Source organism: Phodopus roborovskii, unplaced genomic scaffold, assembly GCF_943737965.1.
Source record: "Phodopus roborovskii unplaced genomic scaffold, PHOROB, whole genome shotgun sequence".
Classification (NCBI taxonomy): Eukaryota; Metazoa; Chordata; class Mammalia; order Rodentia; family Cricetidae; genus Phodopus; species Phodopus roborovskii.
In genome coordinates this window covers 2,873,821-2,901,363 of record NW_026126424.1, presented here as the reverse complement: position 1 = coordinate 2,901,363, position 27,543 = coordinate 2,873,821, and the positions used below count along the sequence as shown (strand labels likewise).

Sequence of the window (27,543 nt, the reverse complement as noted above, 5' to 3'; positions counted from 1 at the left end):
CGGTGTGAGGTTGCTCTTCAGTAAACCCTAGATTTTCTTCTGAAACCGATGCTTTTGGTGATCTTACTTGAATCCCTGTCAAAGGAGCTTGGCCAATAGTGAGGGATTCTAGAGAGACTTTGTTTAGGGAAGAGAGAACATACTCTGAAGTATTGATCAGGAGTCCCCCGCCCATTCCCCCCCAATCTACATTTCACAAGCTAAGAACTAAGACAAGTCCCATGGTCACTAACCAGCTGTGTAATGTCAGAAAAGTCACTCCACACCTTCAAATTAAGTACCATGAAATAGTACAGTTGTTCTGCCTGTGCTGTCTCCCAGTGCTGTTTGGTGGGCCAGTGTGATAACATACAAGAAAGCACTTTGGAAACTGCAAGGCTACCCATGAACATGGGGGAGGGTGGTGGTGATGGCCCACACCCACGGCTGTTACAAATAAGAAGGGTTAACTAAAACAACTAAGACTGAAGGGAGGCGCCTCAAGGCATTGGTCTGGTTCTCCTGCACATCACCAGTGCCAGCTGAGCTGTAGCTGAAGGCAGTGAGTCGGGTTTCCTACGGGAAGTCAGAAGTCTGGGGTTCTCAGCCTTCACATGGGGACAAGTTTCAGCTTTTCTTTTACAGGGTTGCTGCCAGGTTGGTGCAGTTTCCTGGGTTTTGTTTTGTTGGTTTTTGTTTTTGTTTGTTTGTTTGTTTTCCGAGACACGGTTTCTCTGTATATCTTTGGCTGTCCTGGAAGTCTATGTAGACCAGTGACTTGAACTCACAGAGATCTACCTGCCTCTGCCGCCTGAGTGCTGGGATTGAAGGTGTGCGTCACCACCTCCGAGCCTAACAGCAGCTTTTTAGCTCAGTTTTAAAGCCAAACAAATAAAAGATTCTCACTAGTAGTTTTGTGTGTGTGTAATGAATAGCAAGCCCATGCCACCTGTTCACCTCTGCAGGTCCCTTTAGGAGCCACGCCCAAACAGGAAGACATCCACGTACCATGTGCAATACAGGCCTATAGTCACTAACCCTTCAGCACTATTGACCTCCAACAGGAAGGCTGCAGTGCGCCTGCCGTGCAGGGTCTCCGAAGGCTATTTGGGAATAAAACTACCTGTACTTGTAAACTTCCCTAAAATACTTACATAGGGATGAAAGTGGAAGAGGGACTATGCTGGAAGCATGGGAGTAGCAGGGATCAGGGAGGGCGCACTAGAGAGGGCAAAGGAGGTGAGTATGATCAAAGTTCCTGCTTGAAGATGCCTTAATTTGTGCTCATAAATATAAGAAACAAAACTTTTAACTTGCGTGGGAGATGCCATCTTTTGTGTGGCAGATTTCACACTGAGTGCTGTGAAATAATCCTTCGGTGCACTGTGTGAACATATGTCACCATGTCTGGTTTAATAAAGAAGTAGGCTGGCCAATACCTGAATGGAATAAAGTTAGGCAGGAGAGCCAAACTGAGATTGATGGGATGAGGAAGGGCGGAGTCAGAGGAGTCGCCAGCCAGAGAACAAGTAGGACATGCAAACAGAGGTAAAAGCCATAAGCTTCCGGGTATCACACAGATGAATAGAAATGGGTTAGGTGGTAAGAGCTAGTTAGTAATGAGCCTGAGCTATTAGCTGAGCATGTATGATCAGTATAAGCCTCAGTGTGCCTATTTGAGAGCAGTTGCAGGACAGGAAAATTTTGCCTACAACTGAATTGTCCAATAATTACTAACACACACACACACACACACACACACACACACACACACACAACAAACACACACACTTTGAAAAACAAAACCCCAGCAATTAGATGTTAAAATGTCCAAGTAGAGACTACACTTAGAAGCTGAAATTTGAGACTGTGACCTCATTTGTTCAATTGTTCATTCATCTGGCTTCGTTATTTAAAATTTGTTACCATCCATTGCATTTACAGTGATCAAAAATACACAGCAATGAGACAGATAGGATTTGGCCAAAAGTACCTGCACATCACACAGAAACAAGGGAGAAAGAACGTGAGAAAGAAAGCAAGCTAATGCATAATTACACCTTATAATAAGTTCAATGAAAGGGAAAATGTCAGAAACACACTCATGCTCAGAGCAGGACCAGCTGAGCTAAACCTAAAGATCTGCGCACCCACCCCTATCCGAGAACCTGAAGGAAGGCTTTCCTGAGCCCTCACGTAGGCCAAGGACACTAAAGCAAGTGGGTTAAATACAGCAGGGCCGGGTGCAAGATGAGTTTCAACCCAAATTCCAAGGAGGGGAGAGAGTGGATCAGATTTGCTCTTTAAAGGCATGAAGAGGGAGGCATATCAGTAGTGACCGACCGCTGTGGGGCCAGGCAGGACAGACTAGCTGTTGATGAGTGTGGGGCCGTGGAAAGAGGTCTACGCACTTAAGCTATACATAGGAGGAGGAATGGAAGGAATTTGGTGGGAGAAACCGAGACCGCCAGACTACCACAAGCCCTCCCCCACCCCAAATATTAAGACAGTTGGACTAGGGCATTGAGCCTCTGCAGGTCCAGGCAAGCCCGCCCCCTTTGTCTAATGCTCACAAAGGTGTCCTACCAGGAGAGGGGGAGAGCGAGGATAAAATCACCGAAGTCAGCTCACCCTCCTTGCCTGGAGACAATCCCAGAGAGCTGGATACTAACAGCTCCAACCAGCCTCCATCTGCCATTGAGTTTCTACCCCCAGAGTTTTTTGCTTGTTTTTCTGTAAAGTCACTTCTCTATAAATTTACTGTTCTTTCTTGAAGATGTCCTGTGAGAGGCCATGTGCTCAGATAGGCCTTTTTTGTTTTCGTTTTTGTTTTTGATCAGCCAATCAAATAGCACACTGACATCCCCGCTTTCCTTTCAGAGCATCCTTCATTGAGCTCATCACAAGGTGTAATTATGTACCGACTTGCTTTCCTCTTTCTTCTCCCCTCTGTTAGTAAGCAGCATGCAAGCACTTCAAGTCAGATCACTTTATTTTGTTTTATTGTTCAGGCTTTTAACTACCACGTATTCAATGGTTATTCACAAATAAGTAAATATTAAGCAGTAAATGTTAGCCAAGTAAATGAACAATCGACTAACCTGTCCTAGTCACATCCCATGTTTAATTTCTTTAGGGACCCTGTCTGTCTCCTTCATAGATACGAAAAGAAATGCTGATAGTGTCTATATTTTCCTCGTTTTAATCTGCCTTTTGTTTCAAGACTGTGTTTTAACTGAGAACTGATGAGGGCTGGGTAAAACTTTATCCCCCTACACCATAACCCCTAATAGTCTAGTGTGAGCCAGTAGACAGGGAGTGAATATGTGCCAGGTTCTTCTGAGGAAATCAACGACTCACCAGAGCCCCGAGCACTGTCCTTTGTCCCAGGCTGTACAAGTGGGTGGAAGGCTTTCAGTTCTCCGGGTGGCATGGAGGACGGATTGAGGCTAATTCTAACCATGTCCTTCCCAGTGTGTTTGTTAGCTATCCAAATCGCCTTCTTTTTCAATGTTGAATAGAAGATACGGTCACCAAAAAGGGCCATTGTAAACAGCCCGTGCCTAAAAACACCCAGAAAGCAAAGGGGGAGGAGGGGTTAATGACAGAACACGTATTACTTGAGTTTGTAAAGCTGAATCCCCCACTTGGAATTTTTGTTTGTTTGTATTTTAGTCATCTCTCTTTTCTTACTTTGGTTTAGACAAACATAATTAAGGTTTAAAATTTGGTTTACACCATTATACTTGGAACTAATGGGATACAATTTCTAGGAGGGGAGACCGGGAGGGAGCAGGGTGTGGACAGAGTGGGGAGCAGGGTGTGGACAGAGTGCTGGTTTTGGTAGCTTCATACCAGGCTCAGTTTTGCTTCTCCCACAGACTGTCTCCAGAGCAAGTTTCACGAGAGGCAATGCCTCACAAATATATCGCCGGATGATGGAGAAGGACAAGTATGACCGACAGTGGGAGCTTATCATGTGGTATGCACATTGCTAATTATTATCCGAATATATTTACTTAGTCTTCACAATGACACCCACAAACAGGCCTGTTACTATATCCACATTGAAAGGAATCTGACTACAGGAAACATTAAGTAAACTGCCCAAAGTCACTCACCAGTAATTAATCAGTGACTCTCTGTGTAAACTCGTACACCACTTTATTTGACAAGAGGAAAATTAATTTGTTGCACCAGCTTCAAATGGCAACTGTTTTGCTGCATATCAAAAGCAAAACCTACTGAGTTTGATGTCTGAGAAGATGGACGGAGCCACCGTCATAATCACAGGAACGGATGTGAGCATGTCTTCCTTCTCCGCTGTCCTGAACCCAAAAGAGGCGCTTGGCAAGCACATCCAGAGTCAGTACCGCTATCCTGTCCTCAGTCTCCAGCAGCATTTTCACCTCTACCCCGCTGAGATCCGCTCTGTGAATGCTGCCGGTCACCTCAGAAGACCAAAATATCAACCTGGGGATGAACACATCACACACAGCCATAACGGAATGGAAAGTCGCTTAAGTGGGGGTTCCCGCCTCTGGTGCCTGCCCCGGGAGAGTCTGAATGAGAATTCAGATACATGTATGTATTTCCTACCAGAAATGCTACGTGATTTCAAGGGGGAAAGAAACCTAAGCTTTTAGAGTGGAGCATCAGGTGGGAAGGAGTGTCTACAGAGTCCCGACCCAGCTACTTGTTTTGGAGAAGATGGCACCTGTGCATTGTCAACAGGGACTTGTGTCTTACTCAAGAAGTCCTTTTGCCTTTCGGGCATTATGATTATCTTTATGAGATCTGAGGCTCATTTCAATTTCCTTGAAAACAAACAAGCAAACACACAGGGTCTTACCTCTCTATTGGATCCACTGCTATATTTGCCGGCCGTTTTAAGGAACTTAGAAGAACGTGGGAACTGTTGCCTTTCATATCTGTCACGGTGATGAGTCCTTCCTGCTGATTTGCCCAGAGAATCTCTTCATCTACCCAGTTTATGGCCATCCCAGACACATTCTTCTCAACGTGGCACACTGTCTGCAAAACCAAATTTCGACAGTATAAATATTAACGATTCACAAGGAAATCGCTCTGTCCTTGCACAGTCTGTCATTTTTAGTATTTGCCATTTTAATGCATTCCCCACATCTTTTAAATGATAAAATAGTCACAAAATGAGTTTGCTTTGATTCAGTAATGGTACACTTCTTGTGAGTAGGCCATTTGTATTATGGCTTTGGGATAACAAATTATCCTATATACCATTGAAATTAGGAGCTCGACCACAATATATTAATAACTTCACAGAATTTTTATGCTTCAAGGCAGTTTATGCAATTCACCTTGGTAATGGGATCCTAACCTGAATTCAGCTTTAGGTCTTTCCAAACTCTGGTAAGATTCCATTGAGTTTTTAACAGAGTTTTGAACAGAGTCCACCCCTTTTTGGAACAGGATCTCATGTAATCCAGACTGGTTTGGAACTGTTTATGTACTTGAGACTTGAGAATCCTTCTGTCTCTGTTTCTTGAGTGCAGATATTACAGGCCTGTGCCACCTCATCTAGTTTACCCACTTATGGGGATCAAACCCAGGGTTTTCTGTGTTGCCAAGCAACCGAGCTATAGCAACAGCCTCTTGAAGCAGTCTGGTTATGGAACCCCAGTTTTCTTCGCCTCCCCACCCTTCTTCTATCAGATTCCAATGACGTCTGACAAACAGGGTTTCTCTTTGTACATCTTAGGCTGTCCTTTGCATTTTCTTGAAAGAATCAACGAGAAAATCTGTGACTCCAACCTGGGCGAGCCAACTAGTCCTCGGGGGCTTGGAAGGCTCCAGGTAGAGGAAGCCTTGGCTTTCCCCCAACAGGTTCCCATGGTGTCATAACCATACCGGTGCACTTCCAACTCCCTGCAGGACATCGTCAAGCCAGAGGCTCAGCAGAGACAGCACAGTCTCATTGCTGCTCTGGAGCTCAGAGCCGGCCAGCCGAGCCCTTTAACAAGCTACTTTCTCACGTCAGTTTGAATTGCTTCCGCGTTCAGCATGGGCTGCTCTCTAAGCATTACTTTAAACACAGGAGTGGGGATAATGGTGAGCTCTTAGGTATCAGGCCAATCCCTTCCTAAGGATGTGACATAGATCCACAACTGCTTGTGCTGTTTCCCTAATTTGGTGACAGGGAGCGTCCACATTCTCAGATTTCCATGCTCTTCTAGCAAATGGCTGGAGAAGACGGCACAGTCAAACTTGCTAAAGTGAGGCTAGCCAGAGTACTAAAACAGATTTGCACCTAATTGAAGCTTTTAGCAATAATTGGAAAGAGAGAGAGTTGGCGTGGAAGAAGAAGAAGAAGAAGAAGAAAAAAAAAAAAAGCCCAAACAACGAGCCCTTTGTGTTGGGAATAAATGCTCCAGGTGCCGCTAATCGCCTGTTCTGGGTAATCCATCTCCAGCACACATTCCTCCAAGGACTCACTGCCCCGTTCTACCAGAGGAAGAAAAAGATTAAGGGTCTTTTGTATGTACTTGAAATACAACATTTTTTTTTAATCTGTCCTTGGCTTCATTTTTATCCCCAGAGTACAAATACTTTGCGAATACAAAGGGAATTTTTTTCCTTCCTAAATGCCAGGCATTTTTTCCCTGCATGAGAAAAAAAGATGCATACAGATAAAACAGCTGTTCTTGACCTCAGCACTTTTGACACATGAAGTTAGACATTGCTTCACTGAGCTGTCCCACAGAGCCACAGAGTGCCGGATGCTGAGTGACAGCCTTGCCCTGTGCCGACCAGATGAGCAGATGCCTGTAGCATCTTTACCCGCCAAAAGGACTCCTGTCAAATATTCATAGAGGGACAAAACTGAGGTTCAAAATCAACATGCATATAATGTCTTCATGATGACTGACTTGATTAAATCAGACATTTTCAAAAGTGCTTTTATTTCATGTTCTTCTTTTAGGTGCTTGCAAATAACAATGTGTAAGTTTAGTCAATAGTATAGACACACAGAGGCAGATTAAATGCCTATATTTAAAACACAAACACATGAATCATAATATATTTTCATTTATCTTCCCATACAAATTCTAAGTGCTGTTTAGCCCATGAGATCAAGCCCATTCAGAGTGGTAAAACCTTAGACAAATTATCCACACATTAAAAATTCAATGTCACATTTGTATAAATTTCTCACATACCATGGGTGATATGGTACTTTACCTCTTGTCTTGACCCATTAAGAAAAACTCTTTGCAAAAGTTGTCTTTCTAAATCCACCCAATAGAGTCTCTCCTCCTTGTATTGAAAATCCATGATCACTGAGCTACCAGCATCTACCACCAATTGCTGGTGATTTGTTCCTTCTGGGTCAATCCGAGAGATATTGTTTCCATGTGAGAAAATTAGGAAGGGTGCAGGATCTAAGGGAAAGAAAGAAATCAACTTGTAGATTTTCAGTGATATTTAATCTGATCCACATAAAATACTTTCCCTGACAATTAATACATACAGTTAATTCTGTGCATATTATATGTATGCTGTACTATGTTACATATGTGTGTTATATATATTAACTGAATATTTGGCATATGCAGTTAATTCTACATACAACTTAAATTTCTAGTCTCATATTTTAAATAAAACTATTCTATACAGAATACGAGGTTCCTGTAGATTTCTACAAACCATCTTCTATGTTCTACTAATGTACATTTAATATACATGAAAAAGAAACAAGGCATAGTTTTCTGTCATAGAAAGACATTATTGTATTAATTACTTTGTGTTGCTGTGTCTAAAATGCCTGATGGGTTTGCATTGGCTCACAGCTTCAGAGCAATCAGAACCATTGTGGTGCAGAGGGAAGGCTAGCTCATCTCTGTTCATGGCAGCAAGAGCGTATGGAGAAGGATGTCCCCATCATAGTAGACCAGAAGGCCCAGAGTGTGACAGGGAGGAACAAGGGACTGACTCTAACCCTAGTTGCCTACTTTGGCCAGCCAGGCCATGCTTTCTAAAGGTTCCACAGTCCCCAAAATACTACAGACCTTGAGGACCAACAACTCAAAACATGAGCCTACAGGGAACATTTCAGATTCAAACCATAACAGTTACAAATACTATTGTGGAGATAGATGCTGTTTCTTCTAGCTTCACCTTGTGGTCAGAGCCATCAAGTAATGTGGAGAGCAGAAGGGAGTCCTAAGTGGGAGCAGAAAAATTGGAATGCTGGCTTCCAACGGTCAGGAAACGGTGCATTGATAAGGAAGAGTTAGAACAACATGAGTATGCGGGGAAGTGAGGGTAGACCGAGGTGATTGACCTCTTGTTCCCAGGAGAGTCTGTGAAAAGAAACAGCAAGCAGACAGGCACAGGGGTGGGTATTCAGACAGGATCAATATGGGACAGAGGAAGACCAGGCACCCTATAAAATACCCAGCCTTGGGCTTTTCCCATTCTGAGTGTCTAAGCTATTATATGCCCTTTCTTGGGGTCTTCTCTCTTTCCCTGTCATTCAATTCTTGGTTCATGGCATGCAACAAATTCAGCATTCTCCTAGACAGCTACTGCTAACCCGTTGTAGACAGGCTACATTAGCCATAAAACACAGGATAGCAAGTTAAATTTGAATTACATATACAGGTTGAAATTCTCTAATATAAAATTCTGACATTCCAAATGTTCCAAATACATAACTCTGATTATCATCCACATGACATCAGAAATGGAAAATTCAATACCTGATCATATAAGTAGACTAAAATTTGTATAAAGTCATCTTCAGGCTACATGTATGAGTAAGATCTGCCTGTAGACTTGGATGTTATTTCATATATATATATATATATATATATATATATATATAGTATATGTATATATATATACATATATGTATGTATGTATATGTATATACATGCATATATATATGCAAATATTTCAGAAACATTCTAAAACATTCCTGGCCCAAGTCACTTTTGAGTATATAAGACCAATCTAAATGTTACACATACTCTCAAAAGTTACTATTTATCTGTAATTAATTTTAGTGGGTATTTCTATTTACTAGATCTTAGCAGTAGGCCTCCCTGGTAACGGCAGCACCTTGCTCTGAGCTTTAACCCCTTGCTTAGAGTCCTTTTATACTTAGATCATGGCCACCAGTCACTTTGACTTCCTACCCCTTGGCAGTGCCTTCTTTGGAAACCTCAGCAGGAGTTAATGGATGAGTTTGTCTTTTATGCGCTGAAGTGAATCAGCCTGGACTGAGGCTGGTTCCTTAGCTCTCCTGACCAAAAGAGAACCTGTTGCTACCGCCCTACATTTAGAAAATGACAGGACTTGCTGGCCTTGTTTTATTCTGTCTGAATAGTAAGCCTTCATACTGTAATGGAGTTTAATAAGTGACTTCATGGTTCTAAGGGTGTGATGGATGAGCAGGCTCTACCTCTGGGGCCTGGGTTTAAAGCTAGACTGCATTGGCTCCTTTTCAGTGGATGCATCACCATGGAGATACAGGAGGAACGAAGGAGTATCAGGTCAGGAGAATTTGAACAGCTGTCTCTACAGATGTCTAAGAGAACGAACTCAATGCCTTTCCCCGTGTCTTTATGTCAATACCAGCCCTTTGCACAGAGGGGGACAGTCCATGCTTAGTTACCACTGAAGCTGTTACCACTGAAGCTCAGTTACCACTGAGACACCATCAAGGCATGGAAACGGCACTGTGCAATGCTGAATTAAGAAATACCTTGGAGGTAAGTGAAACGTACTCCTGGCTGGGTTACGCAAGTCCATTTCTTGAGACAGTTAGGTCAGCCTTCTCTGGCTTAACCAATGGATTGGACTCTCGAAGGACAACTCATGATTAGGAGGCAGTATCAGTAGGAAACGGGGCGTACTTGGCAGAAGTGGTATGATGGGAGATGTCATTCTGTAAATGTTTCTCATACTGGTTAATGAATAAAGCACTGTTGGCCAATAGGAAAGGAAGATAGGAGGGACTAGGAGACAAGGAGGAAAGAGGAAGTAGGAAGGAGGAGTCAGATGGAGAGAAGGGAGAGAACAGAACTGCCGGCCCCTGCTCTCCGGTAAGACCACGTGGAAATACATAGAAATGGGTTTATAATTATGACAGAGCTTGCCGATAAGAAACTAGTACCTGGCCAACAGCATTATCTCAAATACAGAGTCTCTGTGTGTTAATTGGAGCTGGCGCCGCGGGGACAAGACCAGAGGCGGCGGGAGGAAAACCCTTACTCCTTACAGTGGTACCCTAGGGCTGCGTCATGGAGCATTACGGAGCCCTGGCCTCTTCCTCTATTGTTATTTCTACTTCCTGCCAGGGGAACAGCTCTCTGACACATCTTACAGAATTTCTCCTGCCTTCATTATTTACTCAGGACTACGTGTCAGGAACTTTCTGCCAGGTGTCCCCACAGCCCAGGCTTTGCTACATAGAGTTGTGCCACTATTTCAATGGGATACCATGGACTAGAATGCTGGCCCAACTTGTTTCATAGAGGAAAGGCAGCCTAAGCTTAGAGCTGCTAACTTGTGGACCACAAAGAGATACAGGCCTGCGGGTGCATTGACCAGGGTCTTCTCATGTGCATGTAGCATGCCTTTTTTAGAAATAACAGTTAATCAAGCACATCTGATTACTTTCAAATGCATGCATATATTGATATGATCAATAAAATGTTGCACTATTTAAGTTACTACATAGATAGTTTACAGGTTGGAAAGGGAGGCTTTCTAAGCATTTTAATATTCCTCACCACAAAAATGTTATTATGATGTAAAGTAAAGCTGCTCACTACTTGTTTGTTCCTGTTTCCTCACTCCTGACCTACAAACCCACCCTGCTGCTACTACCCAGTGGGAATCCTCACCTTACTATGGTGAACTGCAAAATCTTCTCTTTTGACATGGTGTTGGTCATCTTTTTGGGGACTAACAACACCCTTGCATCTTTTAAGTATCTTTTGCTTGTTCTTAAGTTGTTACTACTAAGTTTGAAACTGAGCCAACAGTCCACCCTACTTCAGAGACTTCTAGGAGCAACTCTGAACAAAGGAGACCTGCCTATCCACGCAGGACCACCCGTAATTTCCACCGGCTTGGTCTCTGACCCCCACCTCCAGCCCTCCCAGAGATCCACCTTTCTCTGTGGGTCCACTCTGAGTTCCCGCCAGCAAGATCCTTGACCCCCCAAAGCAGGGCCTCTGCTAAAGAAAGAGGCCTCAGCTGGAGGGTCCCAGTTTCCAGTGAGATCCGACTATCCTGCAGAAACTTTCCAAGTTTCAGCTCAGCCTTTGTCCTCTTCCGCCAGCCATTGGCTAGAGCCATTGGCTAGTGGCATCTTCTACTGGATTCTCAGCCCTGACCCCATCCCTGGGTCCCTGTCTGCGGAGAGACCTCCTATAGAGCTTGGACCACACAGAACTACACGTATTGAATCTCTGACCCACATAAGCCCATCTGGGAAGGACCATAGAGAGAGGGGGAGAACCCACCAACACCTACTGGAAGAAGCTATGGGAAGAAGGCAATACAAGAAAACACCTAACAGAAAGACAAGCATGACACAACCAGAATCTAGGGAATCTACAACAACTAGAACAGAACACAACAACAAAGCAGAGGAAGCAGAGGGGAACGACTTAAAAATTACCATCATAAAAATGGTAGAGGCCCTCAAAGAAGATGTGAGAAAATCCCTTAAAGAAATGGAGGAAAAAACAAACAAAAAAGTGAAAGAAATGAATAAATTCCTTAAGGAAAGTACAGAAAGCCAAGAAAAAACAATTAGGCAGGTGAAGGAAATGGTTCAAGAATTGCAAACTGAAATAGAGAAAATAAAGGCAACACAAACCAAAGGAATGCTGGAAACAGAAAAACTGGGCAAATGATCGGGAACTATAGACGCAAGCATAACCAACAGAATTCAAGAGATCGAAGAGAGAATCTCAGGCGCAGAAGATAAACTAGAAGAAATAGATTCATCGACCAAATAAAATTATAAATCCAACAAATCCTTAACGCAAAACATCCAGGAAATGTGGGACACTGTGAAAAGGCCAAACCTAAGAATAATAGGCATAGAGGAAGGCGAGGAAGCCCAGCTCAAAGGTGCTGAAAACATATTCAACAAAATCATCGAGGAAAACTTTCCAAATCTGAAGAAGGACATATCCATGAAAGTACAAGAAGCATACCGAACCCCAAATAGGCTGGACCAAAGAAAAAAGACCCCTCGACATATAATAATCAAAACACCTAGCATACAGAATAAAGAAAGAATATTAAGAGCAGCGAAGGAAAAAAGGACAGGTAACATATAAAGGCAGACCTAACAAAATTACACCTGATTTCTCCATGGAAACCCTCAAGGCCAGAAGATCCTGGATAGATGTTCTACAAGTATTAAGAGAACACGGATGCCAGCCTAGGCTACTATATCCAGCAAAACTCTCAGTCAATATAGATGGAGAGAACAAGATATTCAATGACAAAACCAGATTTTCCCAATACGTATCTACAAATCCAGCCCTGCAGAAAGTATTGGAAGGAAAACTCCAACCCAAGGAAGGTAACTATGCCCACAAAAATGTAGGCAACAGATAATCCAACTACACCAGAAACCAAGGGTAAAGAAGAACTAATATATTCACAATACCACTGCCAACAACAAACCTAAATCAAACAAGCATCAACAATCAATGGTCTTTACTCACCCTCAACATTAATGGTCTTAACTCACCTATAAAAAGACACAGGCTAACAGAATGGATATGAAGACAGAATCCATCCTTCTGCTGCATACAAGAAACACATCTAAGCTTCAAAGATAGACATTACCTCAGGGTAAAGGGTTGGGAAAAGATATTCCAATCAAATGAAGCAAGAAGCAAGCATGCATGGCTATCCTAATATCTAACAAGTTATACTTCAAACCAAAATTAATCAAAAGAGATGAAGACAGTCATTTCATATTCATCACAGGAGAAATCCATCAACACAAAGTCTCAGTTCTGAACATCTATGCCCCTAATACTAAGGCACCCACATTCGTAAAAGAAACACTACTAAAACTCAAAGCTCATATAAAACCTCACACACTTATAGTAGGAGACTTCAATACACCACTCTCAACACTAGACAGGACCACAAATCAGAAACTCAACAAAGAAACAAAAGAACTAACAGAAGTTATGTCTCAACTGAGGTTAACAGACATCTATAGAACATTCTATCCAAAGACAAAAGAATATACTTTCTTCTCTGCTCCACATGGAACCTTCTCTAAAATCGACCACATACTAGGTGGCATAACAACCCTCAACAGATACAAGAGAATAGGAATAGTCCCCTGTATCTTATCAGACCACCATTCTTTAAAATTGGAATTCAACAACACAAATTGCAAAAACCCTTGAAACTCGTGGAAACTGAACAATGTGCAATTGCACCACACCTGGGTCAAAGAAGAAATAAAGAAAGAATTAAGAACTTTCTAATATTCAACGAGAATGAGGACACAACATACCCAAACTTATGGGACACCTTGAAAATAGTGCAACGAGGGAAGTTCATTGCACTAAGTGCCCATATGAAGAAAACAGAGGATAGTCACATAAGAGAATTAACAGCGCATCTGAAAGCCTTAGAACACAGAGAAGCAAACTCACCCCGTAGGAGTAGACGCCAGGAAATAATCAACTTGAGGGCTGAAATCAACAAAATAGAAACCAGGAAAACAATACAAAAAATTCAATGCAACGAAGAGTTGTTTTTTTTTTTCAGAAAAATTAACAACATAGACAAACCTTTATCCAAATTAATGAAAAAGCAGAGAGAGAACATGCAAATTAACAAAATCAGAAATGTACAGGGGAATATAACAACAGGCACAGAGGAAATCCAGACAATTTTCAGGTCATACTTTGAAAAATCTGTACTCCACAAAAATTGAAAATTCAAAGGAAATGGACAAATTTCTGGATAACTATCACTTACCAAAATTAAATCAAGAACAGACAAACAACTTAAATAGACCTATAACCCACAATGAAATAGAAGCAGTCATCGAAAGCCTTCCAACCAAAAAAAGTCCAGGGCCAGATGGATTCAGTGCAGAATTCTACCAGACATTCAAGGAAGAACTAATACCACCGCTCCTCAAACTGTTCCACAAAATAGAAACAGAAGGTTCATTACCAAACTCTTTTTATAAGGCCACAATAACCTTGGTACCCAAGCCTCACAAAGACACAACTAAGAAAGAAAACTACAGACCAATATCCCTGATGAACATCGATGCAAAAATACTCAATAAAATACTGGCAAACCGAATCCAAGAATACATCAGAGAAATCATCCACCATGACCAAGTAGGCTTCATCCCTGGAATGCAGGGATGGTTTAACATATGAAAATCTATCAACGTGATCCACCATATAAACAAACTGAAAAAGAAAAACCGTATGATTATTTCCCTAGATGCTGAAAAAGCCTTCAAAAAATTCAACACCCTTTCATGATAAAGGTCTTGGAGAGGTTAGGGATAACAGGAACATATCTAAACATAATAAGAGCAATATACAGCAAACCAACTGCCAACATCAAACTGAATGGAGAGAAACTTAAGCCAATTGCTCTAAAATCAGGAACAAGATAAGGCTGCCCTCTCTCTCCATATCTCTTCAATATCATACTAGAAGTTCTAGCTAATGCTATAAGACAACAAAAGGAGATCAAGGGGATCCAAATTGGAAAGGAAGAAGTCAAACTGTATCTATTTGCAAATGGTATGATAGTTTACATAAGCGACCCAATAAACTCTACCAGGGAACTCCTACAGCTGATAAACACCTTCAGCAAACTAGCAGGATACAAGATAAACTCAAAAAAATCAGTAGCCCTACTTTTTTCAGACGACAAAGAGGCAGAGAAAGAAATCAGAGAAGCATCACCCTTTACAATAGCCACAAGCAACATAAAGTATCTTGGTGTAACGCTTACCAAACAAGTAAAAGACCTATATAACAAGAACTTTGTGGCTCTAAAGAAAGAAATTAAAGAAGATACCAGAAAATGGAAAGATCTCCCATGCTCTTGGATAGGTAGGATAAACATAGTAAAAATGGCAATCTTGCCAAAAGCAATCTACAGATTCAATGCAATCCCCATTAAAATCCCACCACCATTCTTCACAGACCTTGAAAGGATAATAATCAACTTTATATGGAAAAACAAAAGACCCAGGATAGCAAAAACAACCCTATACAATAAAAGAACGTCAGGAGGCATCGCCATTCCTGACTTTAAGCTCTACTACAGAGCTATAGTTCTAAAAACAGCCTGCTATTGGCATAAAAATAGACAGGTAGACCAATGGAATCAAATCGAAAATCCTGATATTAACCCACACACCTATGAACACCTGATTTTTGACAAAACAGCTAAAATTATACAATGGGGCGAGGACAGCATCTTCAACAAATGGTGCTGGCACAATTGGATGAGGGTGTGTAGAAGACTGCAGATAGACTCATGTCTGTCGCCATGCACAAAACTCAAGTCCAAATGGATCAAAGACCTCAACATCAATCCAGCCACACTGAACCTCTTAGAAGAGAAAGTAGGAGGTACCCTTGAACAAATTTGTATAGGAGACGGCTTCCTAAACATAATAACTCCAGGGGCACAGACACTGAGAGAAACAATTAATAAATGGGACCTCTTCAAACTTAGAAGCTTCTGTAAGGCAAAGGACACAGTGGACAAGACCAAACGGCAGCCCACAGACTGGGAAAAGATCTTCACCAATCCTATATCCGACAAAGGGCTGATCTCCAAAATATACAAAGAACTCAAGAAACTAGTCAACAAAACACCAAATAACCCTATTAAAAATGGGGTACAGAACTGAAGAAAGAATTCTCAATAAAGGAAATCAAAAAGGCTGGAAAACACTTAAGAAAATGCTCCACATCCTTAACTATCATGGAAATGCAAATCAAAACAACTTTGAGATACCATCTTACTCCTGCCAGAATGGCTAAAATTAGAAACAGCAATGATGACTCATGTTGGAGAGGATGTGGAGAATGGGAACACTCCTCCACTGCTGGTGGGAGTGCAAAGTCATACAACCATTTTGGAGATCAGTATGGCGGTTCCTCAGGAAAATGGAAATTAGTTTACCACAGGACCCGGCAATCCCCCTCTTAGGCATATACCCAAATGATCCACATCCATGCAACAAAGACATCTGTTCAACTATGTTCATAGCAGCACTATTTGTAATAGCAAGAACCTGGAAGCAACCTAGATGCCCCTCAATTGAAGAATGGATAATGAAGATGTGCACATCTACACAATGGAATACTACTCTGCAGAAAAAAAAATGTTATCTTGAAATTCGCAGGCAAGTGGATGGCACTTGAAGAAACCATCCTGAATGAGGTAACCCAGTCACAAAAAGAGGAACACAGTATGTACTCACTCATATATGGATTTTAGACCTAGATCAAATGATCACCAGCCTATAATTCACATCACCAGAGGAACTAGGATACAAGGAGTATTCTAGGAGATTCATATAAAGTCCCTCATAGAACCAGGAAGGGACAAGTCCCCCAGAGCTCAGGTGAAGTGGGGGGGGCAGCGAATGGAGAGAGAAGTAGGAGAAAACGAGGGGGAGGAAAGGAAAACACATGCAACTAGGAAGATTGAGCCTGGTTAGGAATAGAAGACAGGAGAGAGAGAGAGAGAGAGAGAGAGAGAGAGAGAGAGAGAGAGAGAGAGAGAGAGAGAGAGAGACATAAAAGAGGGAGCCAATATTGGTTTGAAGATAAAATTGAATACAAAGAAAGGTCTGGAGAACTACAAGACTGCTGCCAACTAACAATTTGAGCTTCCGTGGAAAGGCTATCATAAATGCCCTTCCTGGAGAGTGAGATCAACAACTAACTTATCCATGGAGCCCTCAACTAATGCCTGATGGAAACAGGAGCAAACACCCATACATAAACACTGAGTCGAAGTAGAACCCAGATGCAGATGGAGAAGATCAGGCGGCAGAAACACATAGAGACAGCTTACCTGAACAAGGAGGAGCTAACGGGCCACCAGCCATGGGACTGACTCAGGCCCCCCTGAATATGGGTCTCAGCCAGAAGGACAGAGCAGTCTAAGGGACCTCAGACAGTGAAGCCAGGATGTATCCCTCGTGCACAAAAGGACCTTGTGAACACATCCCCCATAGAGGGATAACTGCCTTAACCTAGAGACAGGAGAGAAGCCCTAGTCACTACTTCACAGGACCTGTCAGATCTACATGACCCCAACTGGATGGCATTCCCCTACATATGGAATTGGGGTGGGGGATGGGAGGGGAGGGTGGTTAGGGTGCATGTGAGAGGGCAGAGAGGATAAAAGGGAGGGAAGGAGAGAGGAAGGGAGAGAGGGAGGGAGGGAGGGAGGGAGGGAGGGAGGGAGGGAGGGAGGGAGGGAGGGAGGGAATGAGTACCAGGTGATCCTACATTCAAAACAGCTGGACAAAGCAGCCTTACAGTCTACAGCCAGGATTTCTGAATCTTCTTCAAATCCCCCATGACAGCGCCCCTTACCAGCAGGAAGTTTGGAAAGAACGACACCCAAATTCCCAAATATTGTCTATAAATGTTTGTTTTCATTTAAACGGACTTGGTTATATAAAATAAATAAATAAATAAAAATGGGAAAAAAAAGAAAAGAAAAAGAAAAACTAAACAAGGCACATTTTAGTCTCACTTGCTGATCTCCAGAAGGAGAGGGGGTAAGTAAGGAGGTAAATTAGAAAGCAGACTGCCCCCAGATCTGGTGAAACACCCAGGAAAACGACTGGCTACAAAAGCGGCTCGCAAGAGTGCGCCCTCTACTGGAGGGGTGAAGAAACTCTGTCCTTATAGGCCTGGTACTGTGATGCCCAGTGAAACCCAACACCATCAGAAGTCTACCGAACTCCCCATCCACAAGCTCCCCTTCCAGTATCTGGTATGAGAAATTGCTCAGGGCTTCAAAGCAGATCTGGAGTCCAGAGGGCAGCTGTTGGCGCTTTGTAGGAGGCAAGTGAGGCCTCTCTGTTTGGCCCCTTTGAAGATACCAATGTGTGTGCTACCCCTGCGAAACCTGTGACAACTATGCTGAAAGAGTCCCAACTAGCACATCACAAACACAGAGAACGTGTTTAAGAGTCCACTATTGGGGGAAGATTTCATTCTCAATAATAATAGTTTTAACATAATCACTTAACATATTAATTATTATTATTCCTTTTCTTCCTGCTATCAGTATTTCTGAATGTTAGATACTTTTCCCAAGGGGTCAAAGGTGCCTAAGGATATGCTTTCGAGTGGGAAAATAGGGGACAGAAATCATGTACCAGCAGTTTTTCCATCTCCGTGTATGTGTGAATTTTAAATGTTAATGCAAGATGTAAAGCATCAATGCAAGCAAAGTGTTTCAGTGAATGTTTCAACAGTTCACCTTCATAACAGTTCGCCTTTATAAATAAACCTGTTAAAATTTTCTGTACAATACCAGCATTTGGATTAAAAATGAAAAAGGTAAATTTCTTATTGACGGCAGCTAAATAGTGTCTTGTAGCAATTTTTAGATTGCATCCATTCACTATGCCTTTGTAACTGAGTTGTCCTACATGCAAGTACAGTTTTAAATGCTGTCTGTCCCCTGTGCTGTTCCTGTGTTTACTGTTAAAATACATTGAACCATACAAAAGTGCATTGTGAGATAAGTCTTCTGTCAGTTAGCTGTTTGCAGGGGTTTTCTGTATGACTTTGTTTTTATCATTTTATTCTTTCACCATCACCTTCTGCAGAGAAACTTTTAAATTCTGATAAAGTACAGTTCGTCGATTTTTCTTTTATGAATTCTGTCCTTGGTGCAATTTCTCGGAAATCTTTGCTTAGCCCTGGGACAAGGGTGTCTCCTTCTAACAGCTTCATAGTTTTGTATCTTGAATTCAGGTCTATAACCCGTTTTGAGTCCACTTTTGTGTAGAGTGTGCACTTAGGATCTGGGTTCAGCATGTTGTTTACAGACACTCCAGCATGGCGACGTCTGGAGGTCTAAGTGGTGCAATGCAATTTGGTAAAAAGATTCATTTTCTGTAAGACTGCTCTTATATGTTTGTAAAAAGTCAAATGGTACGCTTGTGAGTCCATGTCTGGGTTTTATGGTCTGTTCCATGTACCTGTCTCTTGGCCAGTTCCACCATCAAGATAACTAGAAAAACAACCTCCTTGAAAAATGCAGTTTTGTGAAATGGTGGATGCTATTGTAATGTTCTTTGCCACAAGAAATTTTCATTCTAAGTGAGCAGTTTAAAAACTTCTCTGCCTTTCAACACAAATTGTGCTCAACTTTATTTAAAGACTACTATGACTAGACTCAAATGGATTAACCAACATGAAGAATGAGAAAAGTTTTTCCAGGCCGAGGGAAGGAGTTAACTCAGTGGGTAGAGTGCTTGCCCAGCAAGCATGAGGACCTGAGTTCAAATCCTCAGGCCTCACATAGTATAGGAGCAGTGCACATTTGTGATTCCAGGCCTCCTACAGGGAAATGAGGGATGAAGACATGGCTACCTAGCCTGACATATATGGCCACAAACTTCAGAGAGACCAGGTCTCAATAAGGAAGAAGGTGAGATCCAACATCCTGTCCTTTGTCAGGAATTCCATATCACATGTAAGCCCATACATCCACAGAGAAGCACACATATGAACATGATTCTCACTCCCCCCACATACATACAGATGCTTTACCACACATTTTACCCACTGAGCCATCATCTCCCAAGCCCTAAGAAACTTCAATAGTCAACTTTAGGAAGTATCATTGTGTGTTATAACTCTGCAAGACTTGAGCATGGGGTCCTGAATTGTGACATCAGAGGACCCTCATGAGCTGCTGCATCTGTGTGGACCTCAGCCTCTGCCTATAGTAGGAGAGGTCAGCTGCATGAACTTTAAAGACCTTTTGACCTTAGCAGCCATCGCCTTGACTTCTAACTATAAAAACCAGTGGCTTCGTCGCTTGAGGCAGTTTTGAAAAGAAGCTCACGCCTGTGCTAAATTCCTGAAATATGTCATTCCATTTGCTTCTCTAGTCTTCAATACTGAAACAAAATGTGTCATTGAGGTCCCTGTTAATCACAATCAGGAGGCATAAGCAGGTGGGTCTCTGTGAGTTCAAGGACAGCCTGGTCTATAGAGTGAGTCCTAGGACAACCAGGGCTACCCAGAGAAACTCTATGGGGGGTGACATTTATTGCTCACTACCCCAAAGAAGATCTCAAGATTAATCAGTTACTTAAAATCTTCAAAAAAAATACAAAGATATAAAATTTGATATGGGTCTTATTTACAAGCAACACAATTGCTTTTCTTTTTTGTTACTTTTAAGCACTATCCCTCAAATTGTAAGGCTTAACATATAAATACTTGCCAATATCTAGATGTTTGTTACATGTGTGTTCCTAGACAAAAAGAGTTTTCTGTTTTTTTTTTTTTTTTTTTTTTTTTTTTCAGACAGGGTCTCACTATATAGACCCAACTGGTATTGAACTCACATTGAGATCCACCTGTCTCTGCCTCCTGAGGGTTGAGATTAAAGGCATGTGCAACCAACCATGCTTGATCCAGACCCCCCAAAAAAAGTTAAAGAGAGGAAGAAAAATACTGAAAAATGTCACATCACACCTCTTCCTCCACTATAATTTCATTGCTCTCTGTCCCAATTTGGCTGGAACCGAATTCTGGGCCACAGCTGTACACACAGCTGTGAAAACATACAGAAAAATACTTTTAAATGTTCATTTATTTAAAATGTTGAAGGCAAATAAATGTGACCACAGTAAGAACAGGTATTTACAAAAACACTTTGCCATCAAGGATGGTAAAAATGACAAATAACATCCTAGATTGGGCTCATCCCAGGGAACTAACTGCAGCTTTTCCTACATATCTTATTAGAACAACACACAAAAAAAAGGTGCTTCCTTTTCTCTTTTCTTTTTTTAAGATTTATTATGTATACAGTGTTCAGTCTGCATGCAAGCCAGAAGAGGGCACCGGATCTCATTGCACATGGTTGTGAGCCATCATGTGGCTGCTGGGAATTGAACTCAGGACCTCTGATGGAGCAGCCAGTGCTCCTAAACTCTGAGCCATCTCTCCAGCCCCAAAAAGGCACTTCTAATATGTGAAAGACATGAAACACTCCTTCTCTACTGATATACCACATGGGAGCTCAAGGCAGCTGCCCTGATGCTCTTCTGATTCTCTGTATCCTAGCAACAGTCTACCTACAGAACAAGCTACCTTCTGAATGAATGAGCCATCCTATGGAGCTTGAGCAGAAAAGGGAGATGGCTATTTGGAGCCCCGGAAGGCGGTGCTTTTCTGTGAACCACCCTTTCCAGTCTATCACTGGGGCTTTGCAAGAAAATCATGGGTTATCATGAATCTCTCTACCACAGGAGCAAGCTGGGTCCGAAATGCCAGCACATTCACACAGTTCCAGGACACGAAGTATCCTAGCAAATATTTGGGAAATCCAAACACTGGCAGACATGAACATGCTTAGGAAAATCAGAAAGTCAGGGTCAGAGGGGAAAATAGACCTTCAAGTTTCAAGTCCAGGCTTGGAAGGGTCAAGAGGCGATGATAATAGCAGGGCCTGGCCTGTGTCGGGCTATGAAAAGCAGTTGCTCCACATCCCCTAACTCCCATGCCTGAGAGGCAAGCTCTGAAAGACAATGTAAGGGGCAAACCTACTAACGGAGACACATTTGCCTGCACCAGTGGGCTTGCCTGCACCATCCCGTAAAGGTCCCAGGAAGCTTGTAGCATGCACACAGAAGAGAATGCATTTGCAGAGAGCTTGAGGCCTGTCAGGAAGCAGAAAGTTCCCTTCTGCTTCCTTTTTAAAAAATGTCCTTCATCTACATAGGCTTGACTCAGGGTAAAGTCTTTGAACCAGTGCCTAGTCAATGTGAAGGCTGGAAACAATATGGAATTGACGGTGTGAAAAGCTACCCCAGTTCCAAACATGTACCAAAGAAATCTGCACGCTTATACATCTAGTATCCAGGTAACACTTCTGTCATACAAGCAATATACACATTCAGGATGACAGTGTGAGCCTGTGGACAAGCGGGGACAAACTACTAAGATGATTTACCCCGAAGATCTTCACCAAGGTTTCCATAACTGCTGTTACTGAGCTTACTACCGTGTCTAGTGTTAGAAACTGCAGTATAAAGAAACCACCATTGTTCTCTAGCTTTAGAACTGTTCACCTTGGCAGTATTGGCTAAGGTAAACACCAGGCTGCTTCTCACACTGGAAAATGTCTTGCAGACCTTTAGGAATTCCCTTAAAGAAAGTACATTGTTTCTGTGGGTGACTCTGAGACAGTGCCAATGCTTAACTCCACCATGTTAACACGGAAGAGCTGATAACAGTCGGAGGAACAGGGAACAAGCAGCTTTCTTTTACGGTGAAGGAAAGGAGACACACCTGTTCCACATGGCAGGGCTGAGAGCTGGGCAAGGCAGGTTGTCTGTCTCCAGGGTTTATAGTTACAGATGGAGCATATGCAAAACAGCGTCCTGCGGTTTCTCTGTAGCTAGGTGCCAAAAGAAACCTTTCTCAAACTGGCTGGATTTTCTAAAAACAGCCAGGATTTGAACCTGAAAATTGCTCTGTTTTGCACGTGACTGGGAAATCACCCAAGCCAGCCCATTCTGAAATCAGTGATGTCACTGTCTACTCCTGACAGCAAGCCTCCCAGTGAACTACCTCGATGCCATGCCCAGATCTCTCCCTCCCTCGGTTCTCTGAAGCTGGGCTTCTTCCGTGACTGTCATTTACCAAGAACAAACAGCACAGGTTTAGACACCAGGCTGGAACAGTGCCCTGTCCAACGGACATTTGTCCTCCAGGGCAAAGAGATTGGAAAGTTCAGAAACCACTTGCTAACAGCTATTCTTTGCTGCTGTCTTCATCTGCTTTCGCTTAAATAAAAGCCAAGAACACATTTGATTCCGATCCTGGTGAGCAGAAAGAAAATCTAACTCCGCAGTGCTATCTCTTGGTTTCACTAACTGGCACTCATGTGAGCAGCAATCGCAAGACATTTTACCTGGATCCTGCTAGGCCACAAAACATGCCTCTTGCTAAGTCAGGTTGGCCATGTAGGTGAACAGTCTCAATGCCAAAGGCGAGAAGTACAAGTAGAATTTAAGCGTGTGCTTGTGTGTGTGGGGGGGGATAGACGATGTCACTATTATCTATTTACAGAGGAGAAAGAAATGCTATCCTCTGGAATGCATGGGTGACGGGGTGTGACCTAGTTAGTTTTCAACTAACCTAAGGTTCAGAGTGAAGCAGAAGGTTGCAAACAGTGGCCTGCAAGCAACGGGGGGCAAAAAAACAGAGGGTCCCACTCTATGGTGTCGCTACCATGCCCCTGCAGTGTCCAGAGTAGGAATGACCTGACCGAGGAACTCTAGCCATGGCATGGCGCCCAGGAGGACACTTATTGGGTCAGCCGTCGGGCGAGGGGTATTTCACACGCCGCCCCTTGCCATCCCAAGAGTGATGCTGAGAGGCAGGTGTCCTTTCCCAGGGATGTTATAAAATAGCCCAGTGATCAAAAAGGCGATGCAAACTTGAAATGACGTTTGTTTGCTTCTAAACTCTATTTCTCCCACACTGTGGAACAGTCTCCCTATGCCGTTCTTTCTGTCTGAGCTTCCTGTCAACCTGGTGCACACTACCTCAGAAAAGCACTCTTGAGTCACCGGCAGAACGGGGCGGGAACACAAGGCACAGGAATCACAAGCTATTCCAGGGAACCAAGAGCCTGCGTATGATTGCTTCCTCAATTTCTTTCTCAAGTTCTGCTCAGTGGTCTCATCTCTTCTAGCTACCAGCTATACATTTGCCTCCTACCTTTGCACACCCCACACACACACACACACAAACTGTGCAGCTAGAGGAACCTGATTCTGATCACTTTCCAACCACCCCAGCACCAGTGACATTCCAGTCCTGAACACAACTGTGGCCAAGTTTTCTCTTCAGTTCCCAACAGCTAAAAAGCCCAGGCTCCCAGGGGGTCAGTTCTGTCTTTTGTCAACCCCTTTCTGATGTTATTATCTGGGACTATGTGATTAGAAGAGCAGAGAAACATCCCTTTCATTAAGCAAGTTTACAAGCATATGTGAAGTGGAAGGATCCTAGGTCCTGGGGATGTAGAGGTAATTAGCAATCACCCCCTCCTTCAAAGCCCCAGAGATTTGCTCTGTAATTGCAACAAATACTTCCTGGCAACCTTCTTGGGCTGTGAGCAGAGACACCTGATTACCTTATGTGTGATTTCTCTGAGCTGTCTATCCAGTTTGGAGGTCAGCAAAGGAACAGCAGCTGAGCTCTGGCAACTTGGGTCAGTTTTCTTCTCTCTTATTCCCACTATTCTCTGGTATCTATCTTCCATAAGTTTCTCTTCTGACAACATGTTTTCTTCAATCTACTTTTTTTTTTTTTTTTTTTTTTTTGGAAGCCATACCCTATCTTCAAAGGACAAGATGATATTAAATAAGTTTTCAACCAGAGTGTTAGGTGCCTTAACGTGCGATCAGAAAAGTCCTTGGAGAAAACCCTGTTTATAGGAGAGGACCTGAGGCTCACTTACTCCCTGTCATTTCTCAGCAGTTTGCAAAGTCACAGTGCACCTGTTACTAAGAACCCGGGCGCTGTGTCACAGCGTCCAAGTCCAGGAAGAGGAGAGCCTGAACTCGAGACCTTTTTAAAAAACAAAACAAAACAAAAGTACCTTTTAATTGACTTATGGCATTATCTTCCACGATCAGAAAGAAGGCTTTTCAAAACCAACAAGACCAATTGCCATCATATGTTTCCCTAACTTCTAGTGCAGAGCTGCTCAGCTAGGCATTACTATCTCTCCCTAATAAATACTGAGGTTTACAGGAAAAGAAATATCCAGCTGGCTTTACATGAGGCACATTCACTCATGGACAGAACTGTGGGGAGCCATGACGTTTTACAATTGGCAGTACACACACACACACACACACACACACACACACACTTCAGAATACACAACTAAAGCAAACATACACACCCAAAGACAGCGAGGGGAAAAATGCATAGGTGTACAAGTTAGACTGAACAGATGCCTGGAACCTTTGTCCCTGGAGGAGTGGGCTCCTGTTCTTGGATTACTTACCTGCACATGTGGAAGTCCGGCTTCTCTCAGGACCTGGCTGACAGTTCCCGGGCTGCTGGGCTGTGACGCTGACAACACTAATCTTTAGAACTACAGGCAGGAAGGTGAGCGACAGCAGCATGGTCTCGGTGGTTCTAAGGTCAACAGACAGTGACTTAAGTTGCTAGTGCGCAGAGCAGGCGGAGTCGGTGTGTGTGACCCCCAGAAATTCCAACCAAGTCGGCCTTCGGCCCCAGGGCATCTTTTTATTTAGCTGTTTGAATGCTGCCTTCCAGCTCCTTCTCCACCTCTGTGAACCTCTGAAGGCAGCCTGAAATGCTTCAGGAGAGTTCTTATCTCTCTCTCTCTCTCTCTCTCTCTCTCTCTCTCTGTCTGTTCTCTCTCTGTCTCTCTCTTGTGTCTCTGTCTCTTTCTGTCTCTGCCTCTCCCTCTCTCTCTCTGTCTCTCTCTCTGGACAGCAATAAGAAATACCTGGCACCCTTAAGACAAATTTCACAGAGCCTGAGAGCTCTGGAGGCCTGTGGGTGACCGGTTTCTCACTGTGACAGGCACGGCCAGGCAAAGGCTCAGAGAGAACTAAGAAGGAAAAGAATGAATGCAAAGTTTCAAGCTCCACCGGGATGAGGTATGCGCCTAAAGAAATGTGCAGATAGGATTCCTTCTGGGCGCTTCTCCTTTTGGAACCCAGAGAGACTCCGATCTCCCTTTTAAATCTCTCCTGGCCCCACCCCTCGCCTTTAGTGTCACTTGAGCAAGCGATGAGCCTCTTTGCAAACACCAATGGGAGCTGTTCCACCAAGGGCAAGGTAGGGCAGGGTGCCAGAGAGGAGATACTGCCACTCACTAAAACTATTCAGGGCAGGGAAGGGGAAAGGGCAATTAGGGATGCAGAACGCCTAGTGGTTCCAGGGATCCGATGAGCGCAGCTTCTGTCTGAGGATCTTCAAAAACAGAGACAAAGTTAAGCGATGCATTTTAAATCCAAGATGAATAGCCCCGCAGACAATTTAGATTTATCACATTTGATCACCGGCGTGAGGAATGCAAAGGACAGCCACCTTCAGCTCATTATTTGAAGGATGTGTCAAGGGCTGCTCACATTCCTGGAGCTTCATCTTATTTCTCCTGCATATTTCATAGTGGGATTTCTAAGATTATTCTTCCATATCAAAGGGAAATCCCTGCAGCCCAGTGAGGAGATGCAATGTGCACACACACAATTTTTCTTTCAGCTCGAGTGTAGAAAGAGATCACCAGGGGTCAGGAGTGCAGGGGAAGGAGTGGATTGAGCTGGATGGACAAGAAAATAAAAGGGAATCGTGTAGAGGCTGGCGAGCCCTGGAAGCAGAGCCAGGCCGAGTGCACCTCAGGTAACTCAGGCCATCTTTCCACGCCTCAGTGATAGAACACGATAGTTTGCCTCTCCCCTAGCTGTCTCCTCCTGCACTCTCTACTTGGACCAAACCACTGCTCCTTCAGGAATATATACTCAGTACGAACACCCAGTTCTGGCCAGCCATTAACATCAGGCCTGATGACCAATGGGGATTTCGACCAGCTGACTTTATCCTGGAGTTGGACTTTCCTTTAAGTTGTCCTGAGGTAGGTCCCAAATTCAAGTCAAAACATAGCCAAAGCAATTATCTCAAAAGCAACAGACACGTGGGTGTATGCCCACCACAGAAAACAGAATGGCTTCAAGCCCTTTGCTCATGCTTAATGGCTCTTACTACTACTCAAAGATGAAAGGTTAAATCACGTTTTCCAAATTCCAGCCACCCTATTTCAGGCAGCTCTGACCCTGTGTAAGGAGAAACAGACCCTGAAGGAGCAAAAGAAGTCATGTGGATGGGTGTATGGAATATTTCATTGCTTTCTGGACTCATGGACACTCAAGACTAAGACTGAATGCCCCCCAAATAACCTGCACTGAGTATTCATTGCTAACCTTGGCAGTGAGCTTCCCCTTTATCAAACACATTTGCCAGTATTGATGATGATGTTAAGCAAAGAAAGGGGGTATGGAACACAGTACAGCATGAAGCCGAATTATCGCACTAATATAAACACAACCAGGACATAACCCACAGCTACATTCCATTTGGATTTGGAAACAGTCTATCGGTTTTGATTAGGAAACATTTGCTTTCAGGCTGGCGAGGTGGCTCAGCAGGTAAAAGTAAATGCTGCCAAGCCTGTTGACCTGAGTTTGGTTACTAGAACTCACATGATAGGAGG

General features: G+C 43.2%; 1 protein-coding gene across 1 annotated transcript in view; it reads right to left on the bottom strand.

Annotated features, from left to right (window-relative positions):
* The window catches only part of Egf (epidermal growth factor), a 76,688-nt gene extending 51,060 nt beyond the window's left edge, over positions 1-25,628 (bottom strand). Inside the window, exons 1-5 of the mRNA XM_051185518.1 lie at positions 25,306-25,628; positions 7,201-7,400; positions 4,832-5,013; positions 4,225-4,452; positions 3,340-3,542 (exon numbers count right to left, since the gene is read on the bottom strand). Coding sequence (XP_051041475.1) covers positions 3,340-3,542; positions 4,225-4,452; positions 4,832-5,013; positions 7,201-7,400; positions 25,306-25,426 — 934 coding nt within the window. The 5' untranslated portion in view covers positions 25,427-25,628. The remainder of the gene's footprint in view (positions 1-3,339; positions 3,543-4,224; positions 4,453-4,831; positions 5,014-7,200; positions 7,401-25,305) is intronic.
* Positions 25,629-27,543: the final 1,915 nt, after the last annotated feature.